The sequence below is a fragment of the Octodon degus genome, unplaced genomic scaffold (genome assembly GCF_000260255.1).
Source record: "Octodon degus isolate 3935 unplaced genomic scaffold, OctDeg1.0 scaffold00040, whole genome shotgun sequence".
Lineage (NCBI taxonomy): Eukaryota > Metazoa > Chordata > Mammalia > Rodentia > Octodontidae > Octodon > Octodon degus.
The window spans coordinates 3421903-3442276 of NW_004524616.1; the positions used below are offsets into that span (position 1 = coordinate 3421903).

Consider the following 20374-nt stretch of genomic DNA (forward strand, 5'->3'; position numbering starts at 1 on the left):
TAAAATAAAAAAAAAAGATATTCATGTCTTCAAAGTTAGGAGATGTTCTAAAATAGCCTGGTGGTTGTTCTCTCCTTTAAGAAAAAAAATCTAATCTACATTCCAGCCATTTTTTCAGCCAGTTCAACTTGTGTTCAACACCCCCAACTTTCCCCTTTCATTAGGAGCTGTGTAGTGGATACCGCAAATCCAGGAGGAATGGACAACTGTTCTGCACCAGAGAGAATGACCCCATCCGGGGCCCAGATGGGAAGATGCATGGCAACACCTGCTCCATGTGCGAGGCCTTGTTGTGAGTACAGCAGGGACCCCGGGGCTCTGCGAGAGGGAGCATGGGGTGCGTTCTGGGAAGATTTTTGGTTTTTTGCTTTTTATGTAATGGCGATAGTGAATCTGCCTCATTAATGTAGTACTCAGTTGTGAGCATGGTGTTGAAATGGACCAAAAAACAAGCAACAAAAGCAAATAAAGATCTTTCAAGCTAATAGTGGTGACACAGAGATGCAGAATAAGCAAGACAAATCCACAAAGCAGAGCATAATCTATTTTATTTATTTTTCTATTTTTCTTTTTTAAAGAGTACAGATTAGAATTAAAACAGAAAAAAAATGCAGGTGATACAGAATTTCCCTTATCAAGGTAATATGAATCTCACGGCATACTCTATTTGTATATGTTGTGGCAAACAGTGTCACTCAGAGGCTAGTTACCATAGCGTGATGGTGACAGCCAGAGGTGGGGGAAGGCTGGCAGCGGGCACTGCAGTAGGCAGATTTTAATAGGACAGTTTCCTCTAAGGGGACTATGTTTCTGAGATCAATTTCACACTATTGAGATTATGGTTAATAATATATCATATATTTTGAAGTTGCTAAAATAATAGCCTTGAAATGTCCTCATCATAAAATTATGAGATCATATGTGAAGTGACTGAATTTTCTTGATTTAATCATTCCACATAGGTGCATCTATTAATGCACCACATTGCGCTCCACAATATGCATGTTTATTAATGAACATGCTTACCTTAAACAGGGACATGCACAAGAAATTTTTTATAGAATTTCAGAAGTAACCCAGAATCCTTCACCCCAAGAAAACAATATTTTATGATACACTGTTTTTTAATTTTTTTTAAAAAATATTAGCTAAAATTTGTAAATCAAGGAGCTCACATAGAAAAGGTATTGTACTATGTGGAAAATTTTATGGTTTTTTAGTTTATTATTTTTCTTCTAGTTAATTACTATTATTATTATCTTTTATATTTAGGGAAGTGTCTACAGGGTGTTCAAGGTCTCCTTACTAGATCAGACTCATGGTGATTTGCCTGTTTACAGCCTCCTAATAGCTGAGATTCAGGCGCACGCCACCATGCCCAGTCAATTGCCATCTCAGCATGCCTCTGGAGCGAGGCCAGCATGGCAGGCCCAAGGATCAAACTCCCGGCCCCTGCATCTGCTTGCAGGCACTTTAATCCACTGAGCTATTTGACCGGCCCTACTTAATTATTTTTGACCTCAAGGAATAGAGCTAAAATGACGGGATCCGGGGCAATAGCTCAGTAGAATAAGTGCTTGCCTGACAAGCACAAGGGCCTGAGTTCAATCCCCGGTTCTGGGGAAAAAAAGAGAGCTAAAATGACTAAAAGGCATAGGAAACAGATTTGGGCTCAGTGTAAAGAATAACTTTCTAGTAGATTAGAAGAGTGGTGATTTTGGTGGATGTTCCTTTAAAGTATGACTTTAGAATAGATGAAGCGATATTGCCCCCCACAAAAATCCGATGATTTTTCTTGAACTGCTTAGTTTTTGATCGCATGGCTATCCCAATGTATTCTTTATGTGCTTAAAAATCTCAGAATGGATTTAGTTATTCATTCTTCATTGATAGAGATATAATCCAGCAGATTTGTCCCATATATCTTGAGCCATGGAATGCTAACACAATCTATTAGATAGAAAATTAAAACAATGGCCATGTAACTATCACAACCAGCATTTATCAAATGTGTGTAATTGTCTGGTAGTTGATAAGAGACAACTTAGTATTAGTAATGGCTACTTAGTATCATTTCATCTTCACAGTCGTATGAAGTTGGCTTTGTACTGTCACAAGGTGTACATGAAAACACTGAGGCTCTAACAAGCCAAGCATGATGACACAGTCAGGATAGCACATCCCAAGAAAAGGGTGACAATACGTTTCACAGGGAAGTGTGTAAACAGGATAGAAGTACTCACAAAGGCTGACACCTTTTCTCATGACAGAAAAGTTACTTCTGCCTCCTAGTGGTCAACTGTGTGGCCTCTGATAATTTCCCATTAAGGAAACAAAGTATTTCTTAACTAGTCAATTTAGGATAAAGTGTGAGTCTATTTCATATAAAGAAGTATGAAAAACGCAGTTTACATGTATTTTAATAACTTTTATTCATAAGTATACAAATTCTTTGTCAAAATTCAAGTTTTATTACCACACATATTATGGATGCTTAATGGCTATTGAGTTTCGTGAAAAACAGATTTCCCTCTATAGTTATTTTCAGAATATTTTGCATATGAAAATTCTTATCAACTTTTTCAAAAACTCAAGTTATCTTCATTGTATAAAATCTTACACACAATAAAACACTTTTAAAAATTAGGTAATTTGGGGATCTCTGCAGTGTGATTGAGTAATTTGTGCCATGCATCCAGTTATGCTGCAGGCCTAGGCTACTGAGCTCAACTTTCAACATTGTTACTTAGCCAAGAATCCTCAGAACCATTGCTCGCCCTTCATTCCCAGCCTGGGCCTGGCTGTGGGAGGTCACTTTACAGGGATGATGATTTTAGTTTTTGATGTCACATACACTCTTTACTAATTATGTACAAGGCGCTCTTCAAATTGTTTTAAATGATCAGTTCAGAATTTGCCTAACATTCATGTGAGAAAACTGCTTGTTTGTTCTTACCGACCCCCACACTCAGAATGATTGGGGAGGCACCGACAGATCAGGGCGCTTCTTATCTTCTTTTCATCATCTGACTCTAGAGCGCTTCCTCTTCACCACCACGCTATATCCCCCTCTAGAAGTCAAATATTATTGCTCTACAAAAGGTGATGACTAAAGCAAAAGAATCATACAATATTATTGTAATACATATTCCAGCAAGTTCAACAGGCTTACTCATTAATAAAAGGACTTTTACTACCATGCCACTTTCCTGAGATGAACTGAACACTCGCGTTTATTATCTAATAAAATGATGCACTGCTGTGGGTGGGCCCTTGGGGTTGCTTGAGGATGGTAGAAGCATGAATGACCGATCTATGAGCACAGGATCCGCTAAAGGATTCTTTGTTACTTTCTCACCTTCCTCCCACCATTTCCCTTACAGCAAGGAAGAAGACAAAGCAAAAGCAAAGGCTAAAAGAGAAGCCATAAAGGTAATTTTCTCAGAAATGATGGTGATGGGTCCTGACACTTTTTATATCATAATGTTCTGATTATCTCATTAGTTTAAATGTTTCTTGTTCAAGTTTCCTGCCTACAATGGACAATGACAACAAAAACGAATGTTTAACTTTGGTGCACTAGAGAGACTAGGTAGGAGGATCTCATGAGCTTAGAAGTTCAGAGGCAGGCTGGGCAACGCATCATGATCTGATCTTAAAAAGGGAAATAGAGGGGAGGAGAAAGAGGATGAAGAGGTGGAAGAGAAACAGAAGGAGGGGAAGAGGAGGAAAAAGCAAAAGAAAGGAAAGGGAAGAGCAAGGAAGATAAAAGCAAGCCAAAAAAGGAAAAAAAAAGGGGGGGTTGATTAGATGTTTTGAGAATACCAATTTTAGTTCCTGATTATTCTAACTTTGAGCCTTATTCCAGTTTTAAAAATAGAGTCTTGTTTTTCTAATGTACTTTTTCCATATTTGGCTTTTATTAGATTGATTTTCTTAAGGTCAAATTATTAAGATTAATATATGCAGTTTGCTGTTTAATTTACATCATTCATATCTGTTACTTCCAACAGAGAGTACAAGATCTCTGTTATCCCAATTAACAGAGCAAAAGGCACATATAGTATCATATTCAATCTCTGTCACCATCCAGCTTTGGCAGAAGCACTAGTTTCCTTGTCTGTAATTGTCATCATTAAGTATGTCCTTTGACTTTCCAATTATTTTTAGTCTGCCATCCATACTTCCGTGTAATAAACTTACTCAAGATTTACCTTTGTTATTACTTAACACCTGAAAAAACACAAATCTATTCATTATTTGGGGAAAGTTAACAGACCTTAAGATTAACCTTTGAACTAATTTTTAAATAGTACGTATATTTTTAGCCAGGGCTATCTTTATTAGTAATTTAGAACTGAAAATCTGTTTCACCATTAAATTTCTTCAATTGCCAAGTCATCTCAATTCTTCCTGGTGCTACTGTCCCCTCCCCCCTTCTCCACTCCTGCTGTACTGTCCTGTACATGGACCCACAAGCCCATCCCTAGACAAAGATTTGCTCCCAGAATGATGCTATTTTCCCTGGGGAACATCCTTATTCTTGTTTTCATCTAGACAACTGTGTCTTTATTTCTTATTGAGAGAGAGAGAGAGAGAGAGAGAGAGAGAGAGAGACAGAGACAGAGACAGAGAGACAGAGACAGAGACTTTTCAGTAGTGCTCTGTTTCTCTAGGAAGGCTTCTCTTTGTCCTCTAGCTAATCTACACAACTGTGGTCTCCACTAGCTCTTGTAGATTGCACTCTCCAACACAACAGAAACACAGGTTTTCTGTTGGTCTTTCACCAATTCTGTCAGCTTACTTCAGCACCATAATTAAAAGTGTCTTGGAAGAACGACTATGATAAACACTTGCTACTCTGCTACACCACCAGAGCAATTTTGAATTCATAATGTAAGCTTTGTCCTTACTGATTTGATTCATTTATTATCTTTTTTCTTTCTTACTTTTCTATATTGCTATGCATTATATATTACTCAATAGGAAAAGATGCGAGAAAATTAGAAAACTTCTCTCAGAAAACAAAACTTTGTTTTCTAGGAAAACTGCAGTGAGTTTCGAAACTTAATGAGGAATGGAACACTCATATGCACTAGAGATAATGATCCCGTTCTTGGCCCAGACGGACAAATGCACATGAACAAGTGTGCCATGTGTGCCAGTGTGTTGTAAGTCCCACCTCCGCCTCCCCTCGCACACTTCCTCGCTGCTATTCCTCTCGGTGTCTCAGATCCTTCACACGTGTGCAGAATACTTCCTGTCCACTAGATGCTAGGGAGTCCTAAGCACAGTGGGCAAGACATTAACTAAGATGAGACCATTCAGCGGCACTGCTGCTCTCTGGTCACTCATTCTTTTGTCTTCTGATCATGTCAAGGGGGAAGATTCGATTTAGTGCTATATATTTTCAACACTTGATTGTCTTCTTTTATAGCAAAGACAATAGAAACTTCACAATCTGGATTTCATGCTCTCTCTTCCACCTTAGATATTTTACAGTGCGGTGAAGATATGCATATATGGGTTAAAACAAATGTAGTTTGATACAGGTCTATGGGGATAATGATTATTAAAATACCCAAACAAGATGTGAAATAGAACTGTGTCTTTGTTTTCAGGGCATTATTATGTATAGATGAAATGCATACTTTGATAGTGGCTTAGTGTAAGGCGAGACAGTATGAAGCAGATTTATATACTTGAAGTTTACTAAAATATCTTCCAGTTGAGCCAGGTCAGGATCCTCTAGGTCGTTCTTTTGCTGAATGGTGTGGGTAAACCAGGAACAAGTGCTCTATTGTGTAGAAATCGAGTATTATCATGTCTAATTCTCTGACTTCTTATCCTCCAATTCCCTTTTGAGATACACTTTAAGCTCTGAAAACTGTATTTACATCATAGCTGCAGATTTTGTGGAGATGTGAAGGGGATTTAGAGATGTGGGAGATGGAAAGGTGACAGGGGAAGGAGAAGTGAAACTGATGACTTGCAGTGTGAATATGTACAAGTGCTCAAGATGAATGTAATTAATGTGCATTATAACATATACTAATAAGAAAAAATAAAAATAACAAAGTACAAAGTTATTGCTTGTTTCAAATTTCATAGCTCTTCGCCCCACATTAAGTACATACACAAGGCTCCTGGAAAGGAGACACTGGACGAATATCACAATAGAATAAATAATGACCTGACATTCAAGCACTCAGAGTTTTTGTCTTATTTATTCAAATTTCTGCCACTGTACTAACAGTTAAGTATGGAATATTAAGGACTTTTCAGTGTTTTTTTATTTATTATTTTTTATTAATTTTATCGAGAAACAAATGGCAATGAGAGAGTTTCAAAACCGATTAGTAGGACAGTTTCAATAATTAGTACATTGCATATTGTTATCTTTGAAGTAGTTATTCATAGTACAAGATGCAGACATGATATCCTGTCCAAACACTATTAGTACAAGTCTTTCTTCTCATTGAATTAAGAGAAAGTAGCTGTATATCTATCCTAACTATTTTGTATATACAGATATGCCCCTTTTTGTTTAGCTTTGTCAGAGATGGGTATTCCTTTGCCATTTAAATATTGTAGGTACATGAATTCAGCAAAATAATCCAATATTGTCTAGTAGTCCATTGGGCCAATGACATATCTCAGCAGTCTAAAGTGCCTGCTTAGGCAAGCTTAGGCAAGCACGCAGGAACTGTGATTCAATCCCTGGCACCAAATGCCATGCCAACCCCATCCCCAGGGTGAGCTGAGCTGGCAAAAAAAAAAAAAAAACTTTTCACTGGTAAGTGCTAACCAATCACAGAGAAAAACAAGAAACCAGGACACTGGTCTTATACTTGTCCTCAAAACGTTAGATGCTGATTCTTACTAGACTTGAATCACTGTTGTAATCCAAAGCTTGAACTCCAATGTGGGCTTTAGCACCATTAAAATTTACATTTACACTTTTATACTGAAGTGTGGTTTGCATGGTGCTGGGCCCATCGTGGTGTCTGCCATTGCTCTTTGCTTACATTATTGATACACAAATTGTAAGGATGAGAAAAGTTTCACAATTAAAAAATTTTCAAGACAACTGTGAATTCTTATAGCTCCTTGATTGAAATTACTGGTCTATACAAAAATAAGTCCTGAGGGCCCCATACTGAAAAAAAATAAAGGCTTTTTTATTATTGTTACTTTTTAGAGGACGAGTATAGACTGCTGAGAGGAAGAGTGTGGACTGCTGAGTTTTCTGTAAATTTGTCCAAGCATTTGAATAGCCCCTCCTGGGAAGTCCTAAAGACTTCTGACCTTCATTATAGAAAGTTATCTTTCTTTCTTGAAAAATAATCCTCAAGTCACTGAAGAATTTACTGAACTTGTGTCTTCTGTTTTAGTAAACTTGAAGAAGAGGAGAAGAAAAATAATACAGAAAAGAACATTGAAGCTGAAAAAGTTAAGAGGGAAGCAGTAGAGGTAGTTGTTCCGTCTTATCACCATAGCCACATAGATGTTTGATGGTCATTCTACTTAGGCTTGTGTCCCATGCCTCCTCCTAATCCCAGCATCCTTCATGACCTAGCAAACTGAAAAATTATGTTTTGATCAGACTTTTGTGCAGGAATACTCCTTTCTTACTGAATTTGTTCATGTTTCTGTCACATAATATTCCAGCAGGCTGTGTCTCTCTTCTTCATCACTAATTTCATTTTCTTTCCAATTTGAGAGATACATTTCTGTTGATGTACCAACACTTAACACTTTCCCCCTAATGTGTGCTGAAAGTCATAAACAGAAGTAATTATTTACAAATACAAGGTAGATTACTTCACTGTAACTTCTCATCTCCTTTGAAGTAAAGATCCTGGTAGGGCTTACTATGCCATACTTGGTCTGATTCCTGTCATAGCTTCAAGCTCATTTCCTGCTCTACGTGTTGTTCTTGTATCAAATATACTGGCCATTTGTTGCTTGGTGTAAATGCCAAGAATCAATTGTTCTATCTTGTGGATTCAATAAGATTGTTGTTAAACTAAATCTAGACTCATGCAACCAACTTTATTTCCTATCAGACTTTCAGTCAAGAAGGTATCCTCCCTCTAAAATTTTGGCCAATTGTCATGGTCCAAAATGATTTTCTGCACTTATATAATATAGTCAATAATAGTATCAGTTATTATGACAGGGGTTTTCTTTAGTTTTGAGCAATATCAGTTATTTAAGTATAATTTATAATTGTTTCTTTGCATTTTCTGTTTTTTGGGTTAGAGTCTGTCAAGGACTTTATTGGACTAGAATGAAAAGGTTGGCAGGACTGCATTTCTCTCTGAAGTCCTGGTTTTTCTACTCTCTGGAGGCCATCATTCTTGGGCTCCTTCTTCCATCTCTAAAGCCACCAATTGTGTATCTCTCCAGCTGTTCTTCTGTGATTACATCTCACTTTCTGTCCTCCTTCATTCTTTTAGTTTTAAGAACTGGCCTTTGTGATTATCCTGGACACATTAGGATGATTCAGAATAGTCTCTTCAACTCACATTTCTTAATCTAAGTGCCTTCACAAAACTCACTTCTTTACACAAGGTAATAGATGCGCAGGTCTCAGGTACTAGAATTTGGGTGTACTAGGAAGCTGTGACTGTAGGCCAAAGATTCCCTAAAATTTAAAAGACAATAAATTTTTCTTTTTGCCTTTTACAATGTCTATCTAGTTCAAAATTATCTGAATTAAAGAGCATCTAATGACATTATTTTTATAAATAATAAATACTGTGTGATTTAGACCTCTGTGAATAATCTTGGCTTGTATGACCTTTCCTATACATCCATCATATTTTACACATCATATAGTCTGAAAAGGGTCTTGTGGAGAAAGATATACAACATTTAGTTATCCAGTTCTTTAATCCCCCTTCATTTGGCAGGAGCTGTGCCGTGAATACCGACAATATGTGAGAAATGGACACCTTCCCTGCACTAGAGAGAACGATCCTATCGAGGGTCTGGATGGGAAGATCCACGGCAATACCTGCTCCATGTGTGAGGCCTTCTTGTGAGTAGAGCTGCAGCCACCTCTGCTGCTGATTATAGAAGAAAAACCCTGGGTGGGTGAGAGGGTTGGCACTGAAGGCTTGCTACAGGAGGTACGGAAGCCTTCTCTTTGTATTGTGTTTGTGGATTTACTATTGTAAAGCTACATGCTTCCAGTACTATATTCTGGTGCTCTAGATGGTACTCAACAGAAGACCATGTACTACAAACAAATTCTCCTTGACTTAATGGGTTAGAAGAATAATACCCTTTGATTTCAACATATAGGTCACTCTCATGGATAATGAGAATGACCAATACATCCAAAGCTGTATTGATTAGATACTATCAAGCTGATAGGGGTGAGTGTCCTAGTTACTCAAGATGGACAATATCTGTACTTTATAAAATAAAATATAGCAATGAAATGTATTCACTGGTTTGCTAGGGGAGGTATGCCTTATTCTCTGAGCAACTTTAAAGACCACAAGGATATGGAAGCTCATGCATTTATCTCTCGATTCCCAGGCTAAGTTGATAGAGATGTAGAAGCAATGAAATAGTCTCATCTAGAGAAATTTTCCCTTTAAGGTAATATGAACTGGGTGCTCGGAATAATTGTCCCCTACCTCTATCTCACAGCCTTCAAGAAGCAAAAGAGAAGGAAGATAAATCCAACGGAAAAGTTAAAAGAGAAGCTGAAAAGGTATTTTTCCTGGAATGTCCATATCACAATGAAAGGGTGAAGTTTTGCCATTTTTCTGTAAAAATCACTTGGGAAACTGTTGACGGCCTTAGTTGGTAGGAAAAGTGGAGTTCACTGAGTATAGAATTGACAAACTTTTCATAAAGGGCAAATAGTGAATAATTTCAGCATTGTGACCACACAACCGCTACCACTACTGCCCACCTCTGCTGTTGTAGCTGCATTACTGTGTCCATGTGTTATGCAATGGAAGGGGCTTAAGTGTGTTCACACAAAACTTTATTCACAAAAACAAGCTTGTTTTCAAATCTCTTATTGGCTCTATTCCATGTTGGAAAATGAAATTTTAAAGAGAGAAAGAACTTTCTTACAATATTACTGGGATATTGCTATCAGTATCCATTTCTTCAAATGTCAATGTTCTTACAGTTGAAAATTGAAGTAACAAAATTCAGACTTATAATTTCTGTCACAAAATCCAGTATTGTTATTAGTATAGTATGTGTTTTGGAATGCCACAGTTGGTCAAATTAGGTGTACACTTCTTGTTTACTTGTTTTCATATTTTTAAAATTTCATTATCTGTTTTTTATTTATTTGATTTTTACTAGAACATGTTTGAAGTACATAAAGATTGCATTCGCTTGGGGAGTCAGTACCTGTACATAACACATTTCAATTCCTTTCTTTTCCCAACTTCCTTCAATTCCTTTTATCTTTCCTATACAGATTCACATATAATAGGACTTTATAATATTAATTATCATGTATATAGATTGAAAATCAGACTACAAGCCAAAGAAAGTATGAAACATGACAGACAATTGTACCAAGTCAGGATACACTTGAATGTATATTTTCTATGCTAAATTATAGTATCTTTTTGTTATTTATCTTTTTCCTATTTTTGTCTTTTATTTTGTTGTAAGAGAATCATGCGATATTTAAGATTGTGTGCCTAAGTTTTTTCATTTGACATTATGATCTCAGGGCACAACCATTTTCCTAAAAATAACTCAAGTATGTCCTTCTTTATGGCATAATACTATTCTTCTGGAGGCCTGGCCATAGCTCAGTTCTTTAAGTGGCTGCTTCCACAAAACTGTCAGCCTCAGGTTGCTGGAGTTCAATCCCCACAACACTCCAGCCAGCCAAACAAGCCCTGAGGGCATTCAGAGCAAAAAAAAAAAATCCTTATTAAGGGGCCATGTGATGGCTCAGTGGAATAAGCACTTAAGCACTTGCCTGGCAAGCACAAGGGCCTGAGTTCAATCCCAGGTTCCACCAAAAAAATTAATGATAACAAAAATAAAAAAGAATACTATTCTGTTGTATATAAATAGAAGTTTTTAATGTTTTAAATCAATTTTATTGGTGCATTTTATACATCCACAATGATCACTTTGTCATAGGGAATTTGCACCTGTCTAAGACATACCTTAGTTCTCCTTTCTTGCTTATTCCCCTCCCCTCCCTTCAGGCCCTCTTCACCTCCTTCTGACTGGGCCCCATCTCAAGAAAGCAAGTGCAAGTGTGAACTCAACAGGGGCTTGCAGCTCTGATAGTGTAAGGCCCTGTGACCCAAGGACCTCCCAAGAGTCCCATCTCTGAACACACGAGAATTTCAAGGAACATTGTAGATTTAAAGTATAGGATGATATCATACTAAATTCATTTGGAAAAGGGGAATGTGAAAAGTAGGAAATGATGCTGGAATTGTGTCTGAAACAGAGCAACAGAAGTGTCTAGGTATGTTTAGTTCTTAGAAGAGAAAGTTAGGAGATAGGGGGAAAATCCAAGATAGTTCTCTCCAAATTTTGAAGAACCTTCATGTGGAAGAAGAAAAATATCCTTGATTTTTTTTAATAGTGTCCAACACTTCATCTTTGCTTGCTAGCCTGAAGGAACAAGCTCATCCTATTTTAATACCTTAGGAAAACAAAAAAGTAGAGTTCCTATAAGATTTATTGGAGTTACTTTCCAAGATCCCAAAAAGTAGCAACATTCCTAGTTTAGGAAATCTACCTGGTGGAGATTTTGGAATGAGCTATTTGGAAGGTAGTGCTGTCCTTAGCATTGCAGGTCTTCTAAAAGAAGCTGGAGGACCTTGTGGCAGGCATACTGTAAAGGGGACTGAAAGACTGAGGTGATTGTTGGGCCAGATAAAATATGAGGTTTCATCCTAACTTAAAAGGCTTTTTTAAAAAAATTCTATGGCCTGTTTGTATTGCTTTATTATATAATAGACATGACAACAAACCCCAGAGCAAGGGCTGTGTGTGTGACCTGTCCTCCGAGAACTCAGATTACAGAGGAAGCATCACATATGTGCTTGCAGATCTCATCCTGAGTTGGGGATAGCTCTCACGGAAATACAAAAACAAACTTCTTTTTCTTTTCTTTTTTTTAAATTCAGTATGCTTAATGGAAATTGAAAGATAGAAATGCCAAAGGGAAAAATTCCTCAGGCCATTTTTTTCTATTTTTTTTCCAGCAAGTGGCTTCATAAAAACGTAACAAACTGATTTCCAAGAAAATTCCCAGACTCTTGCTTTCTCTCCTTCTTGCAGGATACGTGCAGTGAATATCGGAGTCTTGTGCATAACGGAATTCTTTTCTGTACACGAGAAAATGACCCTGTGCGTGGCCCAGATGGCAAGACCCATGGCAACAAGTGTGCCATGTGCAAGGCAGTCTTGTGAGTGTGCAAAGAAAGCTCTATTGTGGTTGGAGGGGCTGGGGGCACAAAGCCAGGTGGGTGAGATATAGCGTGCTTTTCCTTTCCTTACACATGAAAGGAGCAGATGACTATTTATAAAATATCTTCAGATGAATCTTTATTAGGGCTTCTAGGGGTATAAAACAGATTATTAGGTTACTTTTTTATTAGTTATGGGTTAGAAACTACCAGCATGTCATGACATCCTTTTGGATAAAGTTTTATGTTATTTTTCAAGTGGAGCCCTTCTCTGGATTATCTTGCAATTTCCTCTAAGAACAAAATAGATCTTACTGTCCATGTGACTCTTCCACTCACATTTATATTTTGAGAGCTCAAAAGATCATTTTTCACCAGTATACCTTTGAAATGCATATTTACTTTCCTTGAATAGACTTGATATATGTACATAACATATCTTAATTTCTTCGTTTACCTCCTTTCCTTCCCAGTAGGGAAACAGATCTTTAGCTACATTTTTCAAAATAACACATTTCAGGAAATGATGAGTAATATTTACATAAAGTTTGGAAGTACACCTAAAGTATTTTCATCATGCAGGAGTAATTGGCTCAATATCTACAATGATACTGACTAGTGACTAGTGATTGTACAAAGAAGAATGTAAACAATAGTGTCTCAGAAATTATGCAGTCCTCTGAGGTTTAATCATGAGCCTAAATTAAAAAGTACAAAGGAGGGATACTTTTTTAAATGAAAAATGATACGCACATGGTACATAAGGAGGATGCTAGTGCAAAGTGTTGAGTGGGCTACGCAGTCAATGAAATTTGTACTTTGGTCAAGATTTGAACATGGCAGGAAGAAGTGGGAGGCAGGGAGTTGCACAAGTGAATCTAACTTAAGAAGAGGATAGTGTGTAAGGAGCAAGTCTTGCAGCTTGGTTGCAGCTTACCAATGTTACCAACTTTGAAAGGCAAACCAAGGATTGTGAAATCAATTGTGCATATAGTGGGAAGTTATTAGCATTTTTCGAGTAGAAGAGAAAATGGCAAAAGTATCTTTCCTTTATGAACATTCTTATATCATTCAGTTACAAAGAGGACAAATGAAGGGACTAAAATTCAGCATGCTGCTGGTATTGTGGAAAGGGTTGTTACAATCCAGTCAGAGGCAAATGGAGAGGAAAGAGGGGGAGAGGACTGACAGATAGAGGCAGAGACACTGCAGGTCAGATTCCTGTCATGTGGCAATGACCAAGAAAGCTAGAGGAGAGGGAGCATTTGGAATGATCCCAATGTTTTGCTGGTCATGAGAAGCAGAGGCTAGGAGGCAGATAACACTTCACTGAGAAGACAATTTATTCTGGGGCCCTCTTGAACATGAGGTGTTCATCCAAAACAGCCAAAGATGCCTCAGGAACATTTATGAAGTGAAAATTACTCCATTTGGCTCAGTTCTAGTGAGATATATATTGGTTCTTCTACTGTAATAAGAACTTTTCTAGGCAGTGAATTCCACATTTTTACTTTTAGATGAAAATGCCAGCAACACAGTTGATGCTAAGCTAATGCTGGTCAGTTCTGTAGAAAACTACTTGGGTTGTGTGGGAGAAAGTCACAGAACAGCTCCCTTTTCTGTGAGCTATTTTTCCCTATCTTCTATTTTCCAACTTCCAGCCAGAGAGAAAATGAAGAAAGGAAGAAGAAAGAAGGGGAAAATAAGAAACAGGATTCGAATGGTGGAGGAGGGAAAGGGCAGGTGAGAACAATCTCTTGTTCCTGCAGCTGGAGTGGGCTGTGTCCATTGTAAGAGGGACAAGCACATGACTGGAGGGGAATGTGGAGTCCTTTGGAAGAAGCAGACTGACCCTTCAGGCCATAGGATAACAAATTAACAATTTTAGCTTCTCTAGGCGGTTTTGGACTCCTTTACACATGTAAATAGTGATAACATGGGGATTTCTCCTATTCTCTTGATCCTTGTTCTACTAATCGAGCCTTTGTGTTGCTATTCCTTCTCATCTGCATCATGTGCTCTTTATTTTGTCTCCTTATTCTTTCTTTCCCTGAATGGAAGCAAGTTTCTGAAGTATCTTTTTTTGTTGATTTAAAGCACCGTATTAGGGTAGAAGAACAGAGACTTTGAGATTAGTTTGGGATAATATCCTGTCCCCTTCCTTGTGGATTTTGAAGTATTGAACAAATTACTTAATCTACCTTATATAACAGTGCTTTTGTAAAAAAAAATTCAATGCAGTTAAATAACTTAGACAAATATTTAGTATATTTCTTGAGATATTTTTAAGTGTCAGCAAGGTGCTATTGAATGTAAGTTAATTTCTTGGACCTCTTACCTCATTTGGTAAAAATCATACTCATCTTACTTATCTTCTTACAACCTTGAAATAAAATAGGATGGATGTTCAAATTTAAAGTAAAATTATACTAAAAGTTGCATCAGTTAAAATATACTTGTCCTTTGTGTCAGTTATCCCAAACTGATCTCGAAGTCTATGTTCTTCTACCCTATTATTTGTGCTTTAGATCAACAAAAAATATACCTCAGAAACTTGCTTCCATTCAGAGCAAGAAAGAATAACAAGACAAAATAAGGAACACATGATGCAGAAAAATAAATAAAAATAAAATATCAGTTAATATCAGTTAAACTATATCTAAGCAAATGAAGACAGAAATGTTTCAATAAAATTTTACATGTCAGAACAGAAAGCAGGACAGAATTGAGCAAAGTTTGCCAAACTCCAATCTATGCTATTAAATCTTTATCAGCTTTACATTTATCTTTTGCTTTGTTTTTAATTTTTTTGCTCTTTTTGTTTTCAAGAGAATAGAAAAATAATCGATAAGACATTAGAAATTGTATAGGATTTTAAAAAAACCCAAAATGGTAGGTATTCAACATTGGCTGTTATGTTGCACATTGTTGTCTTTAATGTAGTTGCTCAGATCACCAGATATAAGGATGTAAAAATGACCAAAGAGATCCTTAGAAGCAACATAGCTGACCCCTTTGAACTGGAATATGGATGCTTTTGACTACTCTTTCTCAGTGGAAAGCAATTTCAGAGATAAATCTTATATGGGGAAGGAGAAAGAACTTTTTTCTTGGTTTGACAAATGAATGACAACAGAGTAAGCAGACTAATTTACTCTGAGGACTGCCTTCTTCTTCTCTTATCAGGACCCATGTGCCGAGTTCCGGGACATGATGAGAGACGGCAATCTTGCCTGCACTCGGGAGCATGACCCTGTGCGTGGTGCAGATGGGAAATCATACAACAATAAGTGTGGCATGTGTAAAGAATTACTGTAAGTGCTTATCACAATAGACATGGTTAATATGTTGCCACCTCCTGAACTAAAGGCCACTTCTCCTATTCTGTGGCTCCCTCTGTGAAACTCACGGTTTTGCTTAATTCCCAAATAGCATTGCTTTCCCTTGTATTTCCTGGGGAACATGAGCCCTAAAGGACAGCTGAACAGCTGAATGATTTCTCCTCTAGTTTTTGTTATAATTCTATGGTCTCCAAAAGCCATCATGATACATTATTGTTGTTCATTTTGCCTGAAGCCTGGGAAGACTTTGTGATGATCATGTGGAACAGCCAATGAGTATAGCTTAAGAGAGCTATTTTCTTGCTCCATGGATGCATCACACTTACTGCATAAACAAGGGACCTGTTTCTTCTATTTATTTTCCCTTGGTAAATGGAATTGAGTTGGAATGCTTTGGGACCCAGTATAGCCACTAATGATTTGTGTGGTCAAGTCATGAAGCATAATTATATTTTAATTCTATCTGTACAGTGAGATACTTCTCGATGACATGGAAGAGTATGTACAGTTCTAAAACCTACCAGAGTGCTCATAATTATGGTACTTTTTCAATATATGTTTAATGACTACTTAATGCCAGACACATGCACACACACACACATACACACACACACAACACACACACACACACAACACACACACACACACAGACATTTTTCACATTTCTACCTGAAAAAAATTATCAGCTTTTGGTTATACAAGTCATGTGAGAACATTTTATCCAAATGCTAATGTTACCTGGTGTTTGTTAACATCTGATATGCACTTGTTAATAGCTTTTTAGTCATTAAGCGTCATATTTTTAAATGTGTCTTTCAGACAAAGAGAAGCAAAGGAAAAAGAAAAGAATTCTACCTTAAGATATGATAAGACTGAGTCAGCATCAGGAAAGGTAAGTCATTAATAATATTTTCTAGACTGGTGTCTCCATCCACAGTTGTCCATCAACACCATGGAAAGAGGTGGTCCATGTGGTCAACTGAGCTCTTGCCCTTACAAAATCAGGAGTCAGAGCCAATAACAGGGTGGTAACTTATACTTGTGGAATCTAAAAATTCTAATGGTCTGACTAAACCAGGGTGTGGTTAAAGTTATTTTCCTTTGTGGAAGTTCTATGAGAAGTTATGCTTGCTTGTCTTTCTAATTTCTGAAGACCACCAGATTCCTTGCTTCATGGTTACTTTCAATGTCCTCAATGATCAACCACATCTTTTTATATTTATTTTTTTTATGGTACCGGGGATTGAACTCAGGACCCTGAGCTTGCCAGGCAAGTGCTTATTCTACTGAGCTATCTTCCCAGCCCTAGCCACATCTTTTTAATGCTGTATCATTCTGACACCAACTTCCAGTCTCTCTCTTTCATGAGTAAGAATCTTTAGGATGGCATGGGCCCACTATGATGATCTTAGATGAAGTACAGCTGAATGGAGACCTTAATTCTATAGGGAACCAAAGTTAGAGCATGAACATATTTACAGATCATTACTTGTCTACTACAGCAAGGTGAAGAGTCTGCCCAACTCTTAGAAGAAAATGTGCTAATGTTCAAATTTAATTAAACACTATACGTGAATAGCATTTCTAATATGACCTCTTTCTTTTTAGGATGTATGTGATGAGTACAGAAGCCAAATGAAAAATGGAAAACTTACCTGCACTAGAGAAAGTGACCCTGTCAGGGGTCCAGATGGAAAGACACATGGCAACAAGTGTGCTATGTGCAAAAACAGACTGTGAGTATTTTCCAAAAGTGTTTTGACTCTGAGACTTAAGAGCATAATGGTCATTTCTCAAAAGTTTAGGAAAATGACTATAGTTTTGGAAATAGATCTTGTAATTAATGAGGTATTCATTCCTGTGGGTCTGAATGTTTCTTTGCATCCTTCCAGGGAAAAGGAAGCAGCTGAAAGAAAAAAGAAAGAGGAAGAAGGCAAGCAAAAGACAGGAGAAAAGAGCAATGACAACAAGGTAATACATGATAGACACATTAAAGTAGAATGTGGCTGATTCATCATGCAGTAAATTCATGTAACAGATGTGTGTAGGATGCGCTGTACAAATCTTCTGGGATATAATGGTAAACAAGAAAAAAGACCTCAGTGGATCCTACAAAAAACAAAGCAAAACATGTCGTTCAATACCTTAAGTTACAACTCTGATGAAGTTACCACACATTTGTAAGACCAGGGACAATTGATAATTATCATAATATCTGTTTAATGAATTTCATTTCTAAAGTTTCAAAACACATATAAACAGATGTCATAAATTAGAAAAAAGAAAATATCGAGTATTTGCAATTCTACCTGGACATAGTGACATGTGTCTGGAATCCCAGCTCCTCGGCTGCTGAAGCAGGAGGATCATCAGTTTGAGGCCAACCTGGTGTACATAGCAATTTCAAGACCAGCACAGACTATACCATTTTTTAAAATTTGTACTTATTTTTTATTTCATTTATTCTATACTGGGCCTCACTACACACTTTAGACTAGTAATGATCTTCCTGTCTCAGCCTCTCCAGAGCTCCAGCTGTCCATCACCACATCGGGTTTCAGTGCTGGCATGCCCCGGATTCTGGGGCTGGCACAACGTGTGGTACCAAGAGGCCCTGTCTCAACACAAAGCCAAACAGTATCAAAACAAGTCTGATGGTTCTTTAGTTTGCCTTTCAATGCCACCTAGTGTTCAGTTTGGGGCTTTGTGCATCATGTTCAGCGACTGGATGAGGCGACCATGTGCTAGCACACAGCACCATCTCTTCCACTCTGGCTATGGATTCCAGTTAGAAAAGCAAAGTAATAACATTTTCCTAGGAAGACTTTTCCCATACGTGGAGTCATTTTTCAATGGGCTCTATTTCAATTAAACTAAAATGTAATGTCGGCACCACTTGTAAATATCTTCAAATTTTTTAGTATCATCTATGGTTCTTTTTTTGTAAATGACTGTCTGATAAAATACTTCACTGTACAACTTTAACTTATCACTACTGTACATCTGCCATTTTTCAAAAGTGTGATATTTATCACAAGCCTTTCAAACAGAAAAACAAATAGATATTTCTAATATTTAGTTTATATGTAGTTATTCAAGAACGATGGTTTATATGTTTATGCCAAGTAAGACAAAATTATACAAATTATCATGTTTAAGCGTCCCAAAAAGCTTATGCTATGGGTTATTTCAACTTCATAGTTGAGAAAATTTCCAGAGTAAGAACTTATAAACAAACAATAAGTAGAAGAACCTGACAAGTATGCTGGCCCACGCTCAGAATCCCAGTACTCCGGGAGGTAGGGCAGGAGGATCTCAGATTTAAGCCCATCCTGAGAAAATTAGTAAGTTAGTGAGATCTTGTTTCAAAAACAAGGAAGAGGAGGATACAGGATATGTAGCTCAATATGAAGGCACTGGATTCAATTCCTACTACCATCATAAAGATTTTTTAAAGGAATAATAGACTAAACCCTTAAAGCAAGGATTGCAATGTAGTAGTATAGTCATATAGGAGATGTTGCTCACCCATTTACATGACATTTTGTGAGCACCTGAAAAGAAATAATTCAGTTACTCTCAAAATGATGTCCCCGAGAGATTTAATGTATTGATCAGGTTTCAATCCAAGATATTTTAACAAATACAGCAGATGAAACTAGGCCTGGAATTGTTTATGGCTGTCACAATTTTCAGAAAGAAGGAAAATCACAATCTAGGTTACTAGCAGCATTTTAAAATATATTTTCTGTTTTTAATATTTACTAGTACGTGTTTGTATTGCAGTGTGATCGCATTCCTTGTGTGGGGCTGGAACATGTACATAATACACTTTCATTATTTCATTATTTTTCTCCCTTTCCCCACACTTCTCTCCCCTCTTCTTCTGTCTCTTGAATCCCTTCCCCTTTGAACACAATCTCTCTCCCTATTTCCTATTGTCTATCTATAATTTTGCCCTTTATTTATATTTGGGGTTCCTCATGTGGCAGAAATCCCGTGGAATTTAAGCTACTTGCAGCATTTTTCAAGATAATGGTTCTCTGTCTCTATTCGTCTCTATAGGGTTAAAAGGAATTCAAGATACTTCTACAAAACTCCAAAGATTTCGGCAGGAGCCAGATTCCTTGCAATCACTTCCATGTTGTTGCTTTAAAAAAAAAAAATAAGGTTTTTTTTATTGATAAAATGTTAGATCTGTTTCCATGCAAATGGTAGACTTTGTATTCTCTGCCAAATAAAAGCAAAAGAACGACAAAAACAGTAAAGGTTTATCTTAGAGAATTGGTAGCACAAATGAAAAATGCTTGGCATGTGATACACATTAATTTGGGTTTTTTTGAAGTTTGTACTTTATTCGAGGGCTTTTGAACATTACATGTTTCGGACGGAGTAAAGAGTGCAATTGCATGGAGATGTATCTGGGGGTCATTTTCATAACAACTGACAAAAAATGGCATGGGCTACTTAGACACTAGCGCAGTGCCCCCTGCGGCGCAGGGCAGGTACTGCAGGCGCATCTGTGGGGAAGACAACTCCAAATGTCTCTCTCTCTCTCTCTCTCTCTCTCTCTCTCTCTCTCTCTCTCTCTCTGTCTCTCTCTCT

At 37.3% G+C, this 20374-nt stretch overlaps 1 protein-coding gene across 4 annotated transcripts in view; it reads left to right on the forward strand.

Moving 5' to 3' along the window:
* Positions 1–20374, forward strand: part of Spink5 (serine peptidase inhibitor, Kazal type 5) — a 72082-nt gene that overhangs the window by 39085 nt on the left and 12623 nt on the right. For all 4 annotated transcript variants that reach the window (XM_023715327.1, XM_023715324.1, XM_023715325.1 and 1 more), the window contains 12 exons: positions 165–292; positions 3384–3432; positions 5044–5171; positions 7395–7473; positions 8919–9046; positions 9667–9730; positions 12301–12428; positions 14090–14171; positions 15615–15742; positions 16589–16661; positions 17378–17505; positions 17662–17740. In XM_023715327.1, coding sequence (XP_023571095.1) covers positions 165–292; positions 3384–3432; positions 5044–5171; positions 7395–7473; positions 8919–9046; positions 9667–9730; positions 12301–12428; positions 14090–14171; positions 15615–15742; positions 16589–16661; positions 17378–17505; positions 17662–17740 — 1194 coding nt within the window. The remainder of the gene's footprint in view (positions 1–164; positions 293–3383; positions 3433–5043; positions 5172–7394; positions 7474–8918; positions 9047–9666; positions 9731–12300; positions 12429–14089; positions 14172–15614; positions 15743–16588; positions 16662–17377; positions 17506–17661; positions 17741–20374) is intronic.